Raw genomic sequence first — 18,620 nt, forward strand, 5'->3', positions numbered from 1 at the left:
CATCAGTCTCCTCATTTGCATACCGGGTGTGCATATAACTGTTTTCTGAAATTATGCGAAACTTTAAAATGTCATAACTATCTTATTTTACATCCGATTTAGATGAAACTTTCAGTTTTATGATTGTTGGATTTTTTTCCTTTTATTCAAATAATATTTTTGTTTCGGTGGACAAGCTTGTCCTTTATATTTGGATTAACCCATTAATCTATGACCCTTTATTTTAAATTCTTGAAACGCCCCCCCCCCCAAAAAAAAAAAAGACGTTATATGTTAAAACTGTTCAGTAGCATAGCCCTGACAAGCAGGGGTATATGGGGAAGCTAAAGCACCCAAAGATTTTGTCTGCTGATGCTGGTTATACACCATCAACATCCCGTTGAAATCAGGTTGGTATGCTTAAGATGTTGACTATATCATGATAAGATTCACCCTAACTTCGAAGCGAAAACACTTTTTTACCTGTCAATTTGTTTTTAAACCAACAACACCTCTTCAAAATCTTTCCCAGGTCCCTGCTCAATAATACAACGTTTAACAAACAATGATACTCTCTTGCCCGGGAGCCGCTCCCTCGCAGAAAAAAACAACCTGTTTTGTTTTGTTGTAGGCATTGATGCTAGGGGAATCACAAACCTCCAATCGGATATATCATGTACAAAATGCTAATCCATTCACTTGAAAATATCTAAGTTCTCTCACAGCCAAGCAACTGAAAATAATTTTCAGGATGCGGTAATGCAGCCAAAAAAATCCGTAATTTACTGCTTATCTTTTTACCCGATTTTATACGGTATTATAATTATACTGAGAATGCCAAGTTTCTCTCAGTCTTGAAGATGATATCTTTTGCTTACAAAGTTCGATCCATGAATGGTTGAAACATATATTCAGACGTGGGACGTACCAGGCCCCAATCCAGGTTGAATCTCGTCCTTCCGGTCATGATGAGATATTTCCTAGGAAATTCTGATTCTCGCGAGCATCCCTTGATCCAGATATCATGGATGGTTTGGGGGCCACTTGCCGACAAAACAAAGTTTCACGACCGAGTACCCGCCCCCCTCCGCTAGAACCTTTGTCCTTCATTCACGGTGCCGCCACTAGATATTATGATTTCTATTTGTGCTCTGATTTTCTGCCTTTGTTTTATTTACTGTAGGATATGTTAGGGGGTTACTGATAAGGAATAGTTGTATCATTACTCTTATCAATTATTGTCAGTAGCATTAGGAGTAGGCCTATTTTATAATTATTGATATTATCATAATAATTATGATTATCTTCATTAGGATAATTACCATTATTATTATTTTCATCATCATCATCTTCATCATTATCATCATCATCATCATCACTATCATCCACCATCAGCATAACCATTAGGCCCATATATAAAGTGGAGCAAGAAAATAAAATCTGAGTTGAGTTTGATTTGTTTCAAGCAATCAAAATGACTGCAAATGTATCAAACATTACAGAACAGTAATGAATGTACAGTAGTTTAATTCAATGAAAAATTAACATTAATCATAGGCTACACACCAAAAACATTGTTTGTAGCAACGACAAATTCGAAGCCAGGGGGTCTTCAATCATGAACTGCCTTATAACGTGTTAAAAAATGATATCTTAGTTTTCATTCAATGGATACAAACTAAGATATCATTTTTAACACGTGACATGTTCACGGAAGCATCCGTGATATCAGCCCCACACAATTCCTCCTGAGATCGGCATAATGCCTTTGGATCGTTAATTGTTTGCTTTTTTTATTGGTTCCCCACGGTGAAATGGGGGAAACCCCCTCACAATCCCAATAATCTTGGCAAGGGAAATTGGGGAAACAAAAAGGATAAGATATCATAATTCATGTTAATTCAACTCGGAAAATAATAATAAAAGATTGAAGAAAAAACATCGTTCATTCGGGGCGGGACGCTTCCTTCTGAATAGTTTGTTTAATTTTGTCATAGTCATTATTATTCAGTTCTTAAAGGGCAAGTCCACCCCATCAAAAAGTTTATTTGAATTAAAGAGAAAACAATCTAAGAACACTGGAAATTCATCAAAATCTGATGTAGAATAAGAAAGTTGTGTTACTTCAAAGATTCGCTTAATTTCTCAAAACGGTATAAGGCCTTAATGCAAATCTTGGTGATTATGCAAATGGAGGGACTGATGACATCACCCACTCACTATTTCTTTTATATACCGTATATATGAAATATGACATTCAATTATCTCCCCATGGTCATGTCAATCAAAGTTTTATTCCTCCCTGAACATGTGCAGTTAACCATTGTTTTGAGCTCCAACCAAGAGGGTCCTTATTGTCAAATATGTAAATATTGGAATATTGTGTAATTCGAACAATAAAAAAAAAAGAAATAGTGAGTGAGGGGCGTCATCGACTTCATCTTCTTCTCCTTCTCCTTACATGTATGTTGGTTTGAGTGGCGATTAGTCATATTTGACTGTGGTCGCCATTGACTTTATCTAAAAAAATCTCACTTCTCACATAACAATATTCTCACGTTTGCATCACTGATGATGTGAAAAGTTAGTGTTTATCAATGGAGGCTGTCAGATAATATCAAATAATCAATATTGAAATGTGGACACTGAGGGGATAGTGAAATGATAGTTTTGCAGAAATGTCAATTGAAAATAGTAGGAAAAGGCAATGATAATGATGTTTTAAGGTGAATATTAATGAATGAAGGAGTTAGGGGGTCATATAATGGGTGCCAGGTAAAAATGGCATTGCATGGGGGTTTAAGACTGGCCATATTTTACCTATAGCTGTCATTTTTACCTCTCCCATTATAACCCCTGCAGAGGCGTCGATCCTGGGGGGGCAGGGGGGCGATCGCCCCACCAATGAAAATATTGGAGGGGGGCAAACATATCGTTTTGCCCCCCCCCCCAATAATTCCGCATGTGCAAAAATAAAATATGATTGTAATGTTACACAGAAATCAGCAAGCGAGATTGAGATACACAACTCGTTCTTCATTTAAAATCGCGTGCTCAAAATGTCCGTTTTTCCAATTGGAATGTAAAAATTTTCAGCTCGAGCTTCGCGCTCGCATGCTATCTTGAGCAAAAACCCATACTTTTCATGATTAAATAGGTGAATAGAATGTCCCGTTTTCAGTTCTAAACCTCAAAAGAACTCCTGCTTCGATTTGCAATAATCTTTTGTTGGATATATATCTTGTTCTTTTATTAAAAACGTCCATTAAACTGTCATTTTTTTAAGATCGAAATATCAAAATTTTCAGCTCGCGGTTCGCATGATATCTTGAGCTAAAACCCATACGTTTCATGATTAAATAGGTGAATAGAATGTCCCGTTTTCAGTTCTGAACCTCAAAAGAACTCCTGCTTCGATTTGCAATAATCTTTTGTTGGATATATATCTTGTTCTTTTATTAAAAACGTCCATTAAACTGTCATTTTTTTAAGATCGAAATATCAAATTTTCAGCTCGTGCTTCGCGCTCGCATCTATTGTTCTTTTAGATACCTGTCTTAATCGTTGGTACCATAAATGCTTAAAATATCAAGCATTCAGTTCAGAATATAAAGAAATTTAAGCTCACTCTCAGCACTCGCATTATCTGTGTAGTGAGATACGTATTCTCCTCATGAGTTACTACAATCAGTCCTAAACAAGTACCTTTTTCCTGTTTTCAGGACAGTATACTAAAAAAAATCAGCCCGCGCTTCGCGCTCGCATTAATTTGTTGGTGAGATATGTGTCTCTTTCTCATGAGTCACATATATATATATGTGTGTGTGGGTTTGTTGGTTTTGTGTGATCGAGCGCCTTTGGAACGTTGATTCATGATTTTGCCCCCCCCCCCAATCTGAAAAATGGATCGACGCCCCTGAACCCCTGCCATTTTACCTCTGCCATTTTTACCTCTGCCATTTTTACCTCTGCCATTATTACTTCTGCCATTTTCACCTCTGCCATTATTACCTCTGCCATTTTTACCTCTGCCATTTTTACATCTGCCATCTTTACCTCTGCCATTTTTACCTCTGCCATTTTTACCTCTGCCATTATTACCTCTGCCATTTTTACACCGAGCCATATAATGAGGGGATCTGATTATGAGTCTTATCAATGGGCAATGTCGGTTGATATCAGATAAATAAACAGTATCGAAACGTGGATGAAGGAGTAGCTCATCAAAAATTGTCTGAAGGTCTCAAAAATTGTCTCATCAAAAATTGTCTGAGCAGCAATAGACATTCTACTTTGATCGATGAACAGGCTTAGTCCTACAACATCGTTGGAGTAAACTAAACTAAACTAAACTAATGATGTCAAAATGCAATTGGATAATATGAAAAAGAAATGATGAGATGAAGAATTGATGAAGAATTGATGAAAATGACCAGGACAATATTTTATTAAGATCTTAATGATCATAATGATCAATGAAATGTGGATAAAGGAATATAGTGATAGTGATATGAAATAATAATCTAAATGTTGTGAATAATAGTAGGGATAAAAAGGAATTAAAATTATGATAAATTGACGATAATGATAATGAAGACGATGATCATGAAACTTATGGATGTAGGCCTATGATGATCATTGAAATGTGGAAAAAGAAATGTGGTGATAGTGATATGAAATGAATGTCTAAATGTCAATGTATAACAGTATTTATAACGAACTGCGTAATGATGTCAATGACAATGATAATAAAGGCGATGATCAGGATAATTACAAAGATAACTTCTGCATGAAGCTGTAAGCAGCAACCCATCATACTTGCTTGTTGTAGGAGATTTCAACTACCCCACCATCTGTTGGAACCTTTGGTCCTCCCGTTCTCCAGACGAAAGGAAATTTATTGACTGTGTACGTGATTGTTTCTTGCACCAGCACATCACAGAAAGCACTCGGAGTAGGGATGGGCAGCATCCTAGCACCCTTGATCTACTGATCACAAACAAGGAGCAAATGATCAGTGATTTGTCCTACCTCCCAAATTTAGGGCTAAGTGACCATGTGTGCTTGCTATTCATGCACTGTAGATCTTTATGCCAATACCTCAACCAGAAAACAAACAGGATATGTACCATAGAGGAGACTATGCAGCTATAAACAGAGATATACTAGATGTCGACTGGGAGGAAGAGCTTGAGGAACTGAATGTCTATCAAGCATGGGACCTCTTCTCATCCAAACTTCAGAAAGAAATAGACAAAAACATTCCTAAGACAGACTCTAAAATGAGAAGAAAGACAAAGATTTGGATGACAAGAACTGCAATGAGGCAACACAAACGCAAGTGTAGAGCCTGGAGGTCATACAGAAATAATGGTACCAGGAGAGATTTAGAGAGATCAAAGTGTGAAGCAAAAAAACTTCGGAAAATGCTCAGAAAACTAAGACTAGACTTTGAGAAAGATGTTACAAGAAATATTAAGACCAACACAAAAACATTCTGGAATTACGCAAATAGTTCACTTAAGTCTCATAGAAGCTTGGGAGTCTTAAATAATGAACAAGGTGTTACTGCCAACACTGACAAACAACGTACCGAGCTCCTCAATAGCTATTTTTGTAGCGTTTTCACTGAAGACAACATCAATCATGTTCCTGACCTGACAGAAAGACATAATGGAAGTTCTCTGGCTGACATTGACATCACCTCCAGCTCTGTGAAGAATAAACTCAAAATGTTGAGGAGTTCTAAATCTGGAGGACCAGATGGATTTCATCCAAGAATACTAAAAGAAACTGCTGACACAATATGTACTCCCCTGACTATCATCTTCAGGAAATCTGTAAGGGAAGGTGCACTCCCGCAATCATGGAAAGATGCAAACATCACTCCTGTGCATAAGAAGGGAAATCGAAATGCTGTTGAAAATTATCGTCCAATTAAAGTCCAATCTCGTCTGTTATCGGCAAGATTCTGGAATTTTTTATTCGAGGCATTGTCATTCAACACTTGTGCGAGAATGATATGCTCTGTCATGCTCAGCATGGGTTTCTTCCTGGCCGGTCATGTGTAACTCAGTTGTTGGAAGACATGGAGCTCTGGACATCATCATTAGACAGTGGACACGAAGTTGACACAATATATCTAGACTTTCGCAAAGCTTTTGACTCTGTACCTCATGAACGTCTTTTAAGCGGGCTTTTAAGCAAACTCAAAGCATATGGAATATCTGGCAAGCTAGAGGACTGGTTCCGTGCTTTCCTGACGGGGCGTAGGCAGAGAGTTGCTATCAATGGCCAGGTGTCAAAGTGGAGTAGAGTAAAGAGTGGAATACCGCAGGGAAGTGTCCTCGGGCCAACATTATTTTTGATTTATATCGATGACCTGCCAGAGATAGTTACAAGTCTAGTCCGAATATACGCAGATGATACCAAGATCTTCAGAGAAATAGTAACAAATGCTGATTGTGAAATCCTGCAAACTGATCTAGATAACCTTATCAAATGGTCTGAAGAATGGCAGCTTCAGTTCAACATAGCAAAATGTAAATTCTTACACATTGGGAGAAACAGCCTGCATTACAACTACAGCCTTGATGGAACTGCTCTTGAGGAAGTATCTGAAGAAAGAGACCTAGCTGGGCATTATCGTGGATTCGGAACTGAAATTCCACACATATGTTGCTTCAGCTGTCATGAAAGCTAGCCGAGTACTTGCAATCATCAAGAGAACCTTCCTCACCAGGGATAGGGATACAATTCCAAAACTCTTTAAGGGTCTTGTACGACCAATCCTCGAATATGGGAATGCAGTTTGGCACCCAAGACAGACATGAAAGAGATTGAGAAAGTACAAAGAAGAGCAACAAAACTCATACCATCCTTAATTGGCAATGCTAGACTATGGAGACAGACTTCGAGCCCTAAAACTACCATCCCTGCAATACAGAATGAGAAGAGGTGACATGATCCAGACTTATAAAATAATGCATGGAATCGACTGGCTTGACAAGGATATGTTCTTCTTGTCTATTACTGTTGAGGCAACCCGAGGTCACCCATTTAAACTCTTCAAGAAAAGAAATAGACTCGGATGTAAGAGCAAATGCCTTCGGAGCCAGAAAAGTGCATGACTGGAACCCGCTACCAAATGAAGTTGTCTCTGCTCCATCTGTAAACTCCTTCAAAGCCAGGCTTGATAAGTTCTGGAATAGAGAATGGTACAGTCACCCTTGGGAATGATTTGATTTGACAAAAATGATTGCAAATGCACCATGTACACTGGACACTGACACTGTCACATATATATGCTTGTGCAAGAAGATTAAGCTTGGACGAAAGCTAGACCTGGAAACTTGGCTGCAGCTTTCTGCATTTTTCCAGTACATCCGGTAATAAGGTAATAAGATAAGGATTATGATGATCACTAGTCGGAAGGAATGCGTTGTGCATCACTGTTTTCCGGGACTGTTTTACTCTGAGAATGGTACCGGTATGTCGCCAGCTACGGCTGAGAACGATACAATTACGCGCGTTCTTCAAAGATTTAATGCTCACGGGAAAAATTAGAAGTTGACGTTTTTCTACGCTACGGTTGCCGTTCCGATGGTGTATTCAACTAAAATAGAATAATGAAAAGGTAAAAATCACACCCCATGATTAGATGGTTATACTAAGTTACCGTACGTCTTCAATCTTAAAGTCTGCGTGAGTAATGTCATGAGTCTAACAAACGGAGGAGGCCATCTCTTTTTGGCGTGTGCAATTTGAATTTGTTATGCACACATTTCTTATAAGGTTGTCACAATTCTGTGTTACGGTACCATTGGGATTGTACAGGAGCTAAATCGCGAGGTATACATGTAGTAGTATGGTAGTGAGTCCAAAGGACCAAACCTCGCGTGTGTCCATCATGTCCCACTCTACCTCGAGCGATGTTCGTGCAGGCTCCACTCACTTGTTCACTGCAACCACCCTGTCTGTAACCCAGGGAGCTGGGGCCTGTTGGCTGTTGCATGTGAAGCGGGGGCTGGTTATAAGATGAAATGGTAATAAGCCAATCTCCGCTTACCGACTTTATGCGTGTAGAGATCCGACAGACAATCCTCTAATATAACAAAGTGTTTCAATTATTGCACAATCCCAATGACACAGAATCACACAAGATTATATCACAAAAAATAACTTGGCTAGCTCAAGCGGTAGGCCCTATTTGGATTTTCTCTGACTTAGTGAAAATGACGGAGAAAAAAGGGTAGTACGCAAATTAGAAATGATATGCTGTGGAAGATGCAATGGATGAATTTGCATCAAGTGAGATGATGGAATCCACAAAATGTATCAAGTATTTGACGACGTTCTCAAAAACACGTGTTTACTAAAGTAGAAAACTTTGAGAAGTGTGTTCAGAAAAGAAAGTAGTAGTTTTCATCCCAAATGTGATGTAGGATGTAAACAAAGAGAGAGGGGGGAGAGAGGTACCAATTCAGAGAATTTATAGTGAGTCACAGGTGAGTGTGCTGTGTGAGGGTCATTCTTGACCACTTGTTGACATATTTATTGCTAAGGAGTGGAAGTAACTGGTATCCAAGGGTAATGTCCTCTCGAAGATGATGAGTAATAGAAGACAAAGTTGAGAAATGAAAAAGGATGAAATTTGGAAAATACTACATCAGCCCCCTCCTAGATCGTTGAATAAAATGAAACGGTCGATAACAAAGAAAATAGTAATAGTCCAAATGAAGAAAATAATTTCTCAATTAAAATGAAGGACTTGAACAAAGCGCTTTGGAAAATGCACTTTTCGACCTGAACGAGTTTGTCTGATTTCAGGCTCGGTAGATGATGAAGAAGGAGTGATGGAGGGAGGCGGAGGCTTAGTGGTTGGTGTAGTAGTCACTTGAGAAGGTTTAGGGTTTTCAGGAGTAGATAAGCTAGGTTGAACTGTGGTTGGAACGGTTGGTGAAATGGGTGGTTCCAAATATGCTGGTTTCAGACGGTCGAGACTGATAGTTTCATGTTTTCCTTTGAGTAGGATGGTGAAAAACTTATCAGCTCGCTTGATGACTTGATATGGGCCATCATAGGGTGGTTGAAGGGGTTTCTTGACAGCATCATGACGCACAAAGACATGGGTGCATGATGTGAGATCAGGGTGGACCTGTGGTTTGCGATGCTGAATACGAGTGGGCTGAGGTTTGAGGTTCTCCATTTGTTTTCTCAGTCGATGGATATAGTTGCTAGGGTCCAAATCACAATCTTTCTGTTTAGGTGCTACAAACTGACCTGGCAATCTTAAAGTTGTTCCATATACCAGCTCAGCAGCGCAACATCCCAAATCAGATTTGACTGCAGTTCGAATTCCAAGCATGACGAGAGGGAGAGTTTCAGTCCATCGTGGAGAAGAGGTAGTTTTGAGTGATGCTTTAAGTTGCCGATGAAAGCGCTCAACCAGTCCATTTGATGCAGGATGATAAGATGTAGTTCGAATTCTAGAGCTACCAAGAAGATGAGTTAGAGCTTGAAAGAGGGAAGATTCGAATTGTCGACCTCTGTCGGTAGTGATGGTTGAGGGAGCACCGAAACGAGATACCCAGTGTGAAATGAATGCTCGGGCAACTGTCTCAGCTGATATGTCGGGGATAGGCATTGCCTCAGGCCATCGGGTGAAACGGTCAACACATGTGAGAAGATATGCATTGCCATTTGAAGGAGGTAGTGGTCCCACGAGATCGATATGAATGTGATCGAATCTAGCATCAGGTGTTGAAAAAGTACCTATCGGTGTCTTGGTGTGACGGTGTACTTTACAACGTTGACACTGTATGCAAGTTTTGGTCCAATTTCGAACATCTTTGTTAATTCCAGGCCAAACAAATCTGTCTGTGATGAGTTTTTGGGTAGCATTGATGCCAGGGTGAGATAGGTTGTGAAGAGCATCAAATACAACTCGTCTGAATTTAGATGGGATGTAAGGTCGAGGATTGGTAGTTGAAGTATCGCATAGGATAGTAGAGTCAGAAATAGGAAGAGGTAGAGGTTCGAGTTTGAGCGAGGTTGAAGTGAGTTGTGGAGACACTTTACATGTACATTGCTGCTTATGTCTAAGACTTAGAAGGGTATTTACATCATATTTAATTCTATTAGACATTAAGGCTTTTTGACTAAGAAGTCTTTGAGTATTGCCTTGATTAGTTAATGTGTTATTATTGTTGCTCAAAGGACCAGGATTGGGATGTACATCCCCACATTGTACTAACTTTATACGAAATGTGGATGTGCATGAAGTTCCATGATAGTATGGAGTTTCTTTTCCTACATATTTGACATACATGTAAGTACAACTAAATGACAGAGGGCTGAGATACACAGGAATTAGCCCATTGTCAAGTGATTCCTTAGAAGATGTAGCAACATAAAAGGATAGTGAAAACAGTACAATGGTAAGGGTAAGGCCATGGAAGAAGGCCATTGTAACCAGGTGTAGAGCTGCTGATTTGAATAACAGTCAAAGAGTGGTTTTGACACACACAATGATAAGCATAATAAACATGGTTCAAGTGTCTGTTGACACTGTACACGACACAAAAATGGTTTCTTACTTAGATGGCTACTCACCCAGTACAACTCAAAAAGTAAAATTGTTAACTGTCAGATAAATACACAAAGTTAACAATCAAAACTGGTCTACTTTGACCTCAAGTATAAACTTACAAAACTGGTACAACAATATAAGCAAGAAATTAACCCAGTGCTCAATAAACAAGGAAACTAGTGGAGCAGCTGTTACGCGCACCACCAGCTTCCTTTGCCGATCCTACAGCATTTTTCCATCCATCTGATACAAATATCTCATTACCAAGGCAGTACATTAGTTCATGTAATTGACCTCGCATGAGCTTGAGTTTTTGTTTCAAATCTCCACACAACTTTGGTCCGCGAAGTTAGATCACACTTTTTCAGAACACAGGGCTTAGATTAATCGATGCCCCTATAACTGGCCGTGATGCCCTTTAAAAAAATGAACAATTCACGGTCAAAAAGGCTGTGCCCTTTTTTTCAAACTGGCCGATGTGCCCTTTTTTCAAAACCGGTCATGCCCTTTCTCACTGTGAAATTAAACTTTACAAAGTTCTCCCATATTTCACAAGCAAAAATACAGAAGAGAGAGAGAGAAAAAACAAAGTTAACAACTTCCCTCAATTCAAATTGCAAGCCATTTCCCGCTATTTTCTGTGATCTACACACAAACGCCAGTCATGGAAAGTTCACTAGCTGCTGCACGTGGCATGTCCTCCTGCCTGTGTGTGGCATGCATTGGTACATGTACTTTGCAAACTCTGAAATCAGAGTGAACAATCGCACATGATTAACTGTTTTTCCACCAAAATAATCACAAATTCGGCAGGAAATTTATTTTGAATGTATTTGGATTCTCAGATTACTGATTTGGTGATGTAATAGACCAGTTCGTAGTTACTCATGGACAATTTTCGGTCAAATGACCTTTCATTTCTTTCATTATGATAGGCAGATTTCAAAGCAAAATATTACGTAAGCTTGCCTTATATAGCAAGATGAAGAAATTGAATAGACCAGGTGACTAGAATAGCACACCAATGAACACTTTATGAAGGTATTTGTTGCATTCCTACTTTGAATGCATATCATATCATGTTGCACAATGTACTTGGCAAACTGTGAAAACCAGTCGTTCGTGGACGCGTTGTTGTTTTTTGTGGATGTAAATGAAAACCACAATTCAAAAGAATATATGAATAATCAAGACATCAAAGTTGGTGCTTATCTCATTAGATTTTAAACCACCATGTCACTTTAGTACAAATGACCTCCTCTGATCATGCGTAGAATCTTTTGATCATGCGCAGAAAGGAACTACGAACTGGCTTATTGGAGGAGCTTGTTTTTTAGTTTTCATTACTAGATCGGTCTAGTTTCACCTTTTGTTTTGAGTCTATTTTGAGTTTTTGAGTGTTATCGGTGCGAACTTGTAATGGGAAGAGAGATGCCTGTGTATGTGTGATGCCCTGATGTTTCACCTAATTTTTAAGTTTGATAATGTTTCACTTTAAAAAATTTGTATTCATTTTTAAAACATGTTAGTTTTCTAACAATTTTAAGAGTAATATATAAAAAACTAATATCAGTAAGATTATTGTTAGATAATTACATTTTTTTTGTTTGCTTGAAGTTTGAACTTTTCCCTCTTTAATTTTTTGCTTCTAAAAAGTTATGTAGCACCTATATGACCTTGTACAAGAGTAAGTACATTTGACATCTAAAAATACCGTAAAATATTGGCCTTCAATGCCCTTGGAAAAGGATTTTGGCCTTTGTGCCCTCCAAAATATAAGGTATTTCAAGGCCAAACTGGCCTTGCCCTAAAAGTGACAAAATTTAAGGTCTGATAACAGATTTCCATTACAGCATGCATTTGCCAATCCAATGCATTTATGGTTGTAGCACGAAGGGAGCAATTTGTGTACAATTGGCTTCATCCAGCATTACGAGATATTGTCTTCAGCTTGTTTCCGATGGTGTTTACTCCAAGAGGACTGTTAAAGTACCACAAAGATCCATCTAGGAGCTTTTGGTTTGGGCCTTTGCCATAGCCAGGGGCAATTTTGGTTAAGTTTACTGACAAAGTTCTGGAATGCAGTTACAGGACATGATTTACTCCCTGGAATCTCATACTTGCGGCCACTGATTGACACCTCATCCTGATTTTCTTTGTGAGAGGGTCTTTCTTCTTAAAGTAAGTCAGGCCACTGTCGACGTCATTCTCGACTGTAAAATCGTGAGGTTTCATTCCACAAATATTTTCCCGACCACGGTTACAGAAGGTCATGATGTCGACAAAATAGTTTGTAATCCGTATGGTGTCATGTCGAGTTCCTCCGAATTCTGCATCGTTTGCATGTCCGTTGGGCTAATCACGGGTTATGTGCTGAACATTACCCTTTCCTTCTTTCTTCAAACTAACCAATATGGCTTTGAACATGCGATTTGACTGAGGAAATTTCACCTTGTCACAAATATCTAAGCCGGACTCCTCCAAATAGTGTCGTTGAACTCCATATTTTAGAGTTTGCATAGTCCATTTTTTGTAATTTGTCCCATCTTCTTCTCTGATCCCGGTGTAGAACTTACAAAGAAAGGAATCTAGATTAGACAGATCAGATTTAAGGCTCTCCAAATTTGTGTCAGAATACTTGGCAAATCCAATTAATTTCTCTCTTGCAAATTTTAAGGATCTCTTGGTGTTGTCACTATCCATCTGGCCCAATGGGTCAGCATGTTCTTCGTCCGTGGGGACATGAAACTTATTCGCCATTTTGCACGATTATACCAAACGATAGTCCTAGTCTAACGTTAGACCCAATAATCAGCTCGGCAATCCATTTGCCCAACGGGTCAGCATGTTCTTCGTCCGTGGGGACATGAAACTTATTCGCCATTTTGCACGATTATACCAAACGATAGTCCTAGTCTAACGTTAGACCCAATAATCAGCTCGGCAATCCATTAGCTTTCCGAATATTCCGCAAAATTTTTAGCGATATTGCTCTCCCGCTCGTTTCTCTTGGACTTGGCGTGTCAGTGTTACTGGTACTCAAATTCTAGCTAAAATGAGTGCAATATCAATTTCCGTTGCACGCCTGCTGCACAGCCATGCAGACTGCGCAAAAAAAGTTGAATGTCATGTGACGAATTTTGACCATTCACGAATACAGAGTTTTGTATAATAAATAAGACTGAACTTGTAACTTAGCAATCTACTGACATAAATGAGCCAGGAACTTTCTCCTCAGTTCTGACACATCTGCATTTGCTATCATTCTGTCATGTAGCTGCAGCATGTGTTTTTCAGGATTCAGATTGGCAGCCTGTTGTGGTGCTTTCTTTTGGAAAGTTGGTTTTGTCAATAACAGTGCCAACATACTCTCTTGTTTCAGGCTTGTTCTATTATCTCTTGAACTCAATTTCAGTTGACTAAAGACTTCTCCACTGATGCACTTGAGGAAGGAGAGCAAAAAACAGTGTTATGACTTTGCACAGATTGGGGTATTCTTGGTTTCCTGTTAATGCATCTTTCAGTGAGAATACCCCTTTCCGGTATTCATGAGGTAGAATGTTGGCATTCAAGGCTGGAGAAATCGAATGTATCATCAGCTTGTTGAACTGGGGCAACCTTCTAGGGGAAAAGTCATCCACATTGAAGTTGTGCAATTGAAATAAAGTCTTAAAGGATTATCTCACTTTGTCAGTACACAACTTGTCCTTGTTTCTCTCACTCAGACAGTATTTATTTTCAGACTGGTGCCTTTACTGATCATATAGTTCTTTTATTCATTTTTCCAATTTTATGGCCTATGGCCAAGGCCACTCACACCAATGCAAATTTAATATGGTATACTACTGAACTATAAAGGTACATAAATGGTAATGGGCCTATAGCACATCATGGGGTTGAATTCTATATTAAGTATGGCAGTAGCTAGGAGTTAAGTTTTCCATGAGTCTAACAAAATATGACACAAGCTAAAAAACTTTCATAGTAATTTTGATGTTATTGATTTCTCTTCCGATTGATAGATTGCATGAATCCATGAGCTACCTGTACAGTACATGTGCATAGATGTTTAGTCTGATGACTTTGACCAACATCCTGTGGAAATATGGGCAAACCAACCAAGACAAGACCACCCACAAAGGTAAATAAAGGCCTACTAGTAAAATCTATACTACTAAATACAATAGTTAAAGCAGGTGCCCAAAGGTTGCCTCTGCTCACCATAGGTGGGTCACCATGTGTAGGGATACAAGTAGTTTGTTACATGATTCACCAACTCTCATGTCAGATCGCGAAGCCTGGCATGCCATTGTTGATTCATTCTCGGATGCGTCCGATTTCTAGTGTAGTAGTGTACGGGCATTGTGTTTTGGGTCCTCTTGTTGTCAATCCCGTTCCAGTTAATCTCAGCAATAAGCTACATGTACCTTATGCTAAAGCTACCAGCAAGTTCTGCTGTTGCTCAGGTAAGTTTTGCAAAAGTCAAATTGACAATTTTTCTTTGGTATAATCGGCAAAACTGGGATAGGTTGCTCTAGTAATGCTGTTATACCCCTAATGTACCTGTTTTAATCATGTTCTGTACATTTGAATATGATTTGTATGCTGGCCAAGCAGTGCTTACATTGGGAACTTAATAGTCACAATGATTTTTTTTTTCTGTACATAATTTCCATACTCATACTTTGTTATGGTATTCTTCTTATAGTTATTTATCTTTTGAATGGTTTCCTCTTTATTCAATTGTAGGGGAATGGTCAGTCTATGCATGGACACCAGTCTTCATTGGATAGCTTCTTCAAAAAGGTAGGGAAATGTGCTATTCATGCTTATAGCATTCAATTAATAAATATAATACAGAAAAAAGCACATGTAATTAGAATTGACTCAGTCTCCTGATGTCTACATGTATTCAATTTAGAGATGTATTTGAGGTGTTGATGTTATCTATTCATATTGACTTTTTTTTTTTTTTTTTTTTTTTGGGGGGGGTTAGATTGAAAAAAAATATATAACATCCTTCATCGTCCAGTAGTTCTGATTCTCCCCTTTGAACAAAGGGTCATAGGTTCAAATCCCAGCCATGCAGAGTGTTACTGTCAATTATCAGTGAGACATTCAACCACATTGTCATGCACTCAACCCAGATAATGAATGGGTATCTGGCAGGATTCGAACAACTTTATGGGCTAACAGACATGCCAACAGTTCACTTTTTAGAGTATGTGTTCCTCTTTTTATGCCCCCGCAGATGAAGTCCGGAGGGGGCATTAAGCGTTGCCCCTGTCTGTCACACCAAAATGACACCAAAAGACAGGCTAAGTTCGAATTCAGAATCTGCAGGTCAAAGGTCACAGCTCATTAAATATGCGAGTTGGTTTCCGCATGAAAACTTAACAAAATATTCAACAGCTTTAAAAAAAATTGGTTGTGTAGGTAGATGACACCAAAAGACAGGCTAAGTTCGAATTCGGAGTCCGCAAGTCAAAGGTCACAGCTCATATATATGTGAGTTGGTTTCTGCATGATAACTTTGGAAATATTCACCAGATATTAAACATTTTTGGTGTCTGGGTAGATGACACCAAAATACAGTCAGGTCACATCAAATGACCTGACTGTTATATCTTCTGTCAGAGATTATTATGGAAAGGGCAAGTCTTTAGGTCAAAGGTCTTAATTTGTTCATTATATATATATATATATATGCATATAGAATTCTGCACGATATCAAGTTTATCATATTGAATGAATTTCTGATCGCATTAAGCGGGGGCATCTGTGTCCTTTGGACACGTCAAGTTTCTAGTTTGCTATGAATACACCAATACTTTTTGGGTATGATTTTTTTTTTAAATTCCGATCATGGAGTATGTTTTATACACAGCGCGTGACACTAGTGCCAGTCCGACAGTCCCAGACCGGTAAAAATCACTGTCAGGCCAGTAACTTTTTGCATGAAAAGAACAAGTAAATTCTTGCCTTCGAGCACATGTTTAAAAGGGTGAATTATCAAGTTTTCAAGTAGAGTCATTTCACATGTTTTGTCACTGATCTCACTACAACAGGCTGGCGATTGTTACGTTGAGACAAATTTTTAAAATATTCTTTTTCTTAAAAAAATACTTTTTTTTCTTTTTAAGAATACTTTTTTGTTGTAGAAGGTTGGCAGCTCTGGGCTAATGCCAGGGTAACGATTATAATTTATTTGCCTGTGATTTTGAATAAGCAACTACCTAGAAAGCATGCTTAGAATATACTGATCATTATTGTTATATTTTCTAGAAATCAGAGCTACCATCCCCTCTTTTTACTCAAGTTATATCGACTTCACAAAAAGGTAAGCGATGTTTACATGGAGAGGTTTGTGATAAATCCCATTTTCTCAAATTTCTTCAATTTTTATCAATGAATAGCAAAATAATTGGATGTACCTTTTTTCTATAAATTTGTTCTTCTGTTCTACTTGATAATGGGTCTGTTTTCTTTTTAATTAAAAACTTAAGTTAAAGGCAATCAATGATAGACTGTACATGTAGATTAGTATGATAAATTTGACTTCCATGATGGCTGAAATATGAAGAAGAACATTCTTCTTCCTCTTCTTTAACCACCCCCCCCCCCCTTACTGTATTGCTTTTTTTATTCTAGCACTTGCAGTACCACCTAATCTTTATGATTTAATTTGAATGCAAAATGTAATGGTTTTTATTTGCCTTCGCTTATTCCTTTACTTTAATGCCCTTTTATCAGCCTGCCATAAATTACAGTATCTAGGGACTGTTTTTAGGTATTCAAATTGTACCATTTGATTGGCTATAAAGCAACATTGCATGAGATTTTTGTCAATGAAGACAAAGAGATGAGAAATCAAACTTATTCTATAGATATGTGTTTACATGTTGGTGTGGGGATTATTGAAACAAAAATGTCTTTGTTAGCAAAATAATGATGCAGCGCATATTTGTTGTACAAAAATGTTGTACAATTTATGGCAACCTTACTCCAATGCAACCCACAACATGTATATTGGTGAGGCAAGATTTTTTCATTGTAGTAAGATTGAATGGTAATTGGGAATCACTAATTGAAAAAAAAAAAAAAAAAAAATAGGATCATCTGACTCTAAAGAGATTCTATTCTCCAGACTCCTACAAAACCTGTACATGTCCTTGGACCTTTGTATCATGTATTTGTGTTTTATACCAAATATATAAATAAATACATCCATGCAATTCAGACAAACCACGGAAGTGGGAGGTTCCCTGGATGAACTGTATCTTGCCCAGTATGCACTTGTCATGTTTGAGTAAAACACCAACCACTGACCTTGTTTTTTTTTTCTTCCATGTTCATTGAATCACTTGAATCTATCCTTCAAAATATTTCAAATTAAATCAAGAAGTATTTTGTTGTAGTTAATCATTTTGTACAAACAATGTGTTACTTTTAAAGCTTTTGATCTTTTTTTTTATTTCAATCTATGTAAATGGAATTTATTTTTAGTTGAATTGTTGCTTTTCATTCACTTACAAATATTTTAACTGCACCCTTAGAAATGTATCATTATCATATTATGCACTTTAAAGACCTTTTACTTCTTGTAGGTTTTAAGAAGCAGAAAGACCCGAAATCCTCTATATGTAAGAAGCCTGCTCCTATTGCACCTGCCAAGGAATTCAAACGACAGCCTGCTTCATCACTGCCTATAATAGACCCACAAGATGTTCTAGGTGTGTTATGTTTGTAACTGATCAGGGAGAGAGAGAGACAACATGTTGATGTTTGGGATAAATATGAAAAGAAAGAATTGATTCCCTAAAGATACTTCATTTTCTCACTCTGCACTGCACTATGCTCATATGTACTGCATTACACTACACTACATTAGATAGATAGATAGATTAGATAGATAGATAGATAGTTTATTAATAAAAATCAAGACATCATCGCCGCTAAGGCCAAATTGCGATGTATTTACAGGGTAATAATGACACAAAAAATGTTCAAACAATAAAAAAAATAATTATAAAATCAATAATACGGATAA

General features: G+C 38.0%; 3 protein-coding genes across 3 annotated transcripts in view; 1 reads left to right on the forward strand and 2 right to left on the reverse strand.

Annotated features, from left to right (window-relative positions):
• The window catches only part of LOC135153222 (uncharacterized), a 1,173,865-nt gene that overhangs the window by 761,919 nt on the left and 393,326 nt on the right, over positions 1 to 18,620 (reverse strand). The window lies entirely within an intron of this gene.
• Positions 7,451 to 18,620, forward strand: part of LOC135153171 (DNA replication ATP-dependent helicase/nuclease DNA2-like) — a 56,078-nt gene continuing 44,908 nt past the window's right edge. Inside the window, exons 1-5 of the mRNA XM_064095370.1 lie at positions 7,451 to 7,615; positions 14,593 to 14,711; positions 15,320 to 15,376; positions 16,856 to 16,910; positions 18,178 to 18,303. Of these exons, the coding sequence (XP_063951440.1) occupies positions 14,676 to 14,711; positions 15,320 to 15,376; positions 16,856 to 16,910; positions 18,178 to 18,303 (274 nt within the window). The 5' untranslated portion in view covers positions 7,451 to 7,615; positions 14,593 to 14,675. The remainder of the gene's footprint in view (positions 7,616 to 14,592; positions 14,712 to 15,319; positions 15,377 to 16,855; positions 16,911 to 18,177; positions 18,304 to 18,620) is intronic.
• Positions 8,732 to 9,346, reverse strand: LOC135153511 (uncharacterized). Its single transcript, XM_064096331.1, has one exon. The coding sequence runs from the start codon at positions 9,344 to 9,346 to the stop codon at positions 8,732 to 8,734; it is 615 nt and encodes a 204-aa protein (XP_063952401.1).

Source organism: Lytechinus pictus, chromosome 1 (assembly GCF_037042905.1).
Source record: "Lytechinus pictus isolate F3 Inbred chromosome 1, Lp3.0, whole genome shotgun sequence".
In the NCBI taxonomy this organism is placed as follows: Eukaryota; Metazoa; Echinodermata; class Echinoidea; order Temnopleuroida; family Toxopneustidae; genus Lytechinus; species Lytechinus pictus.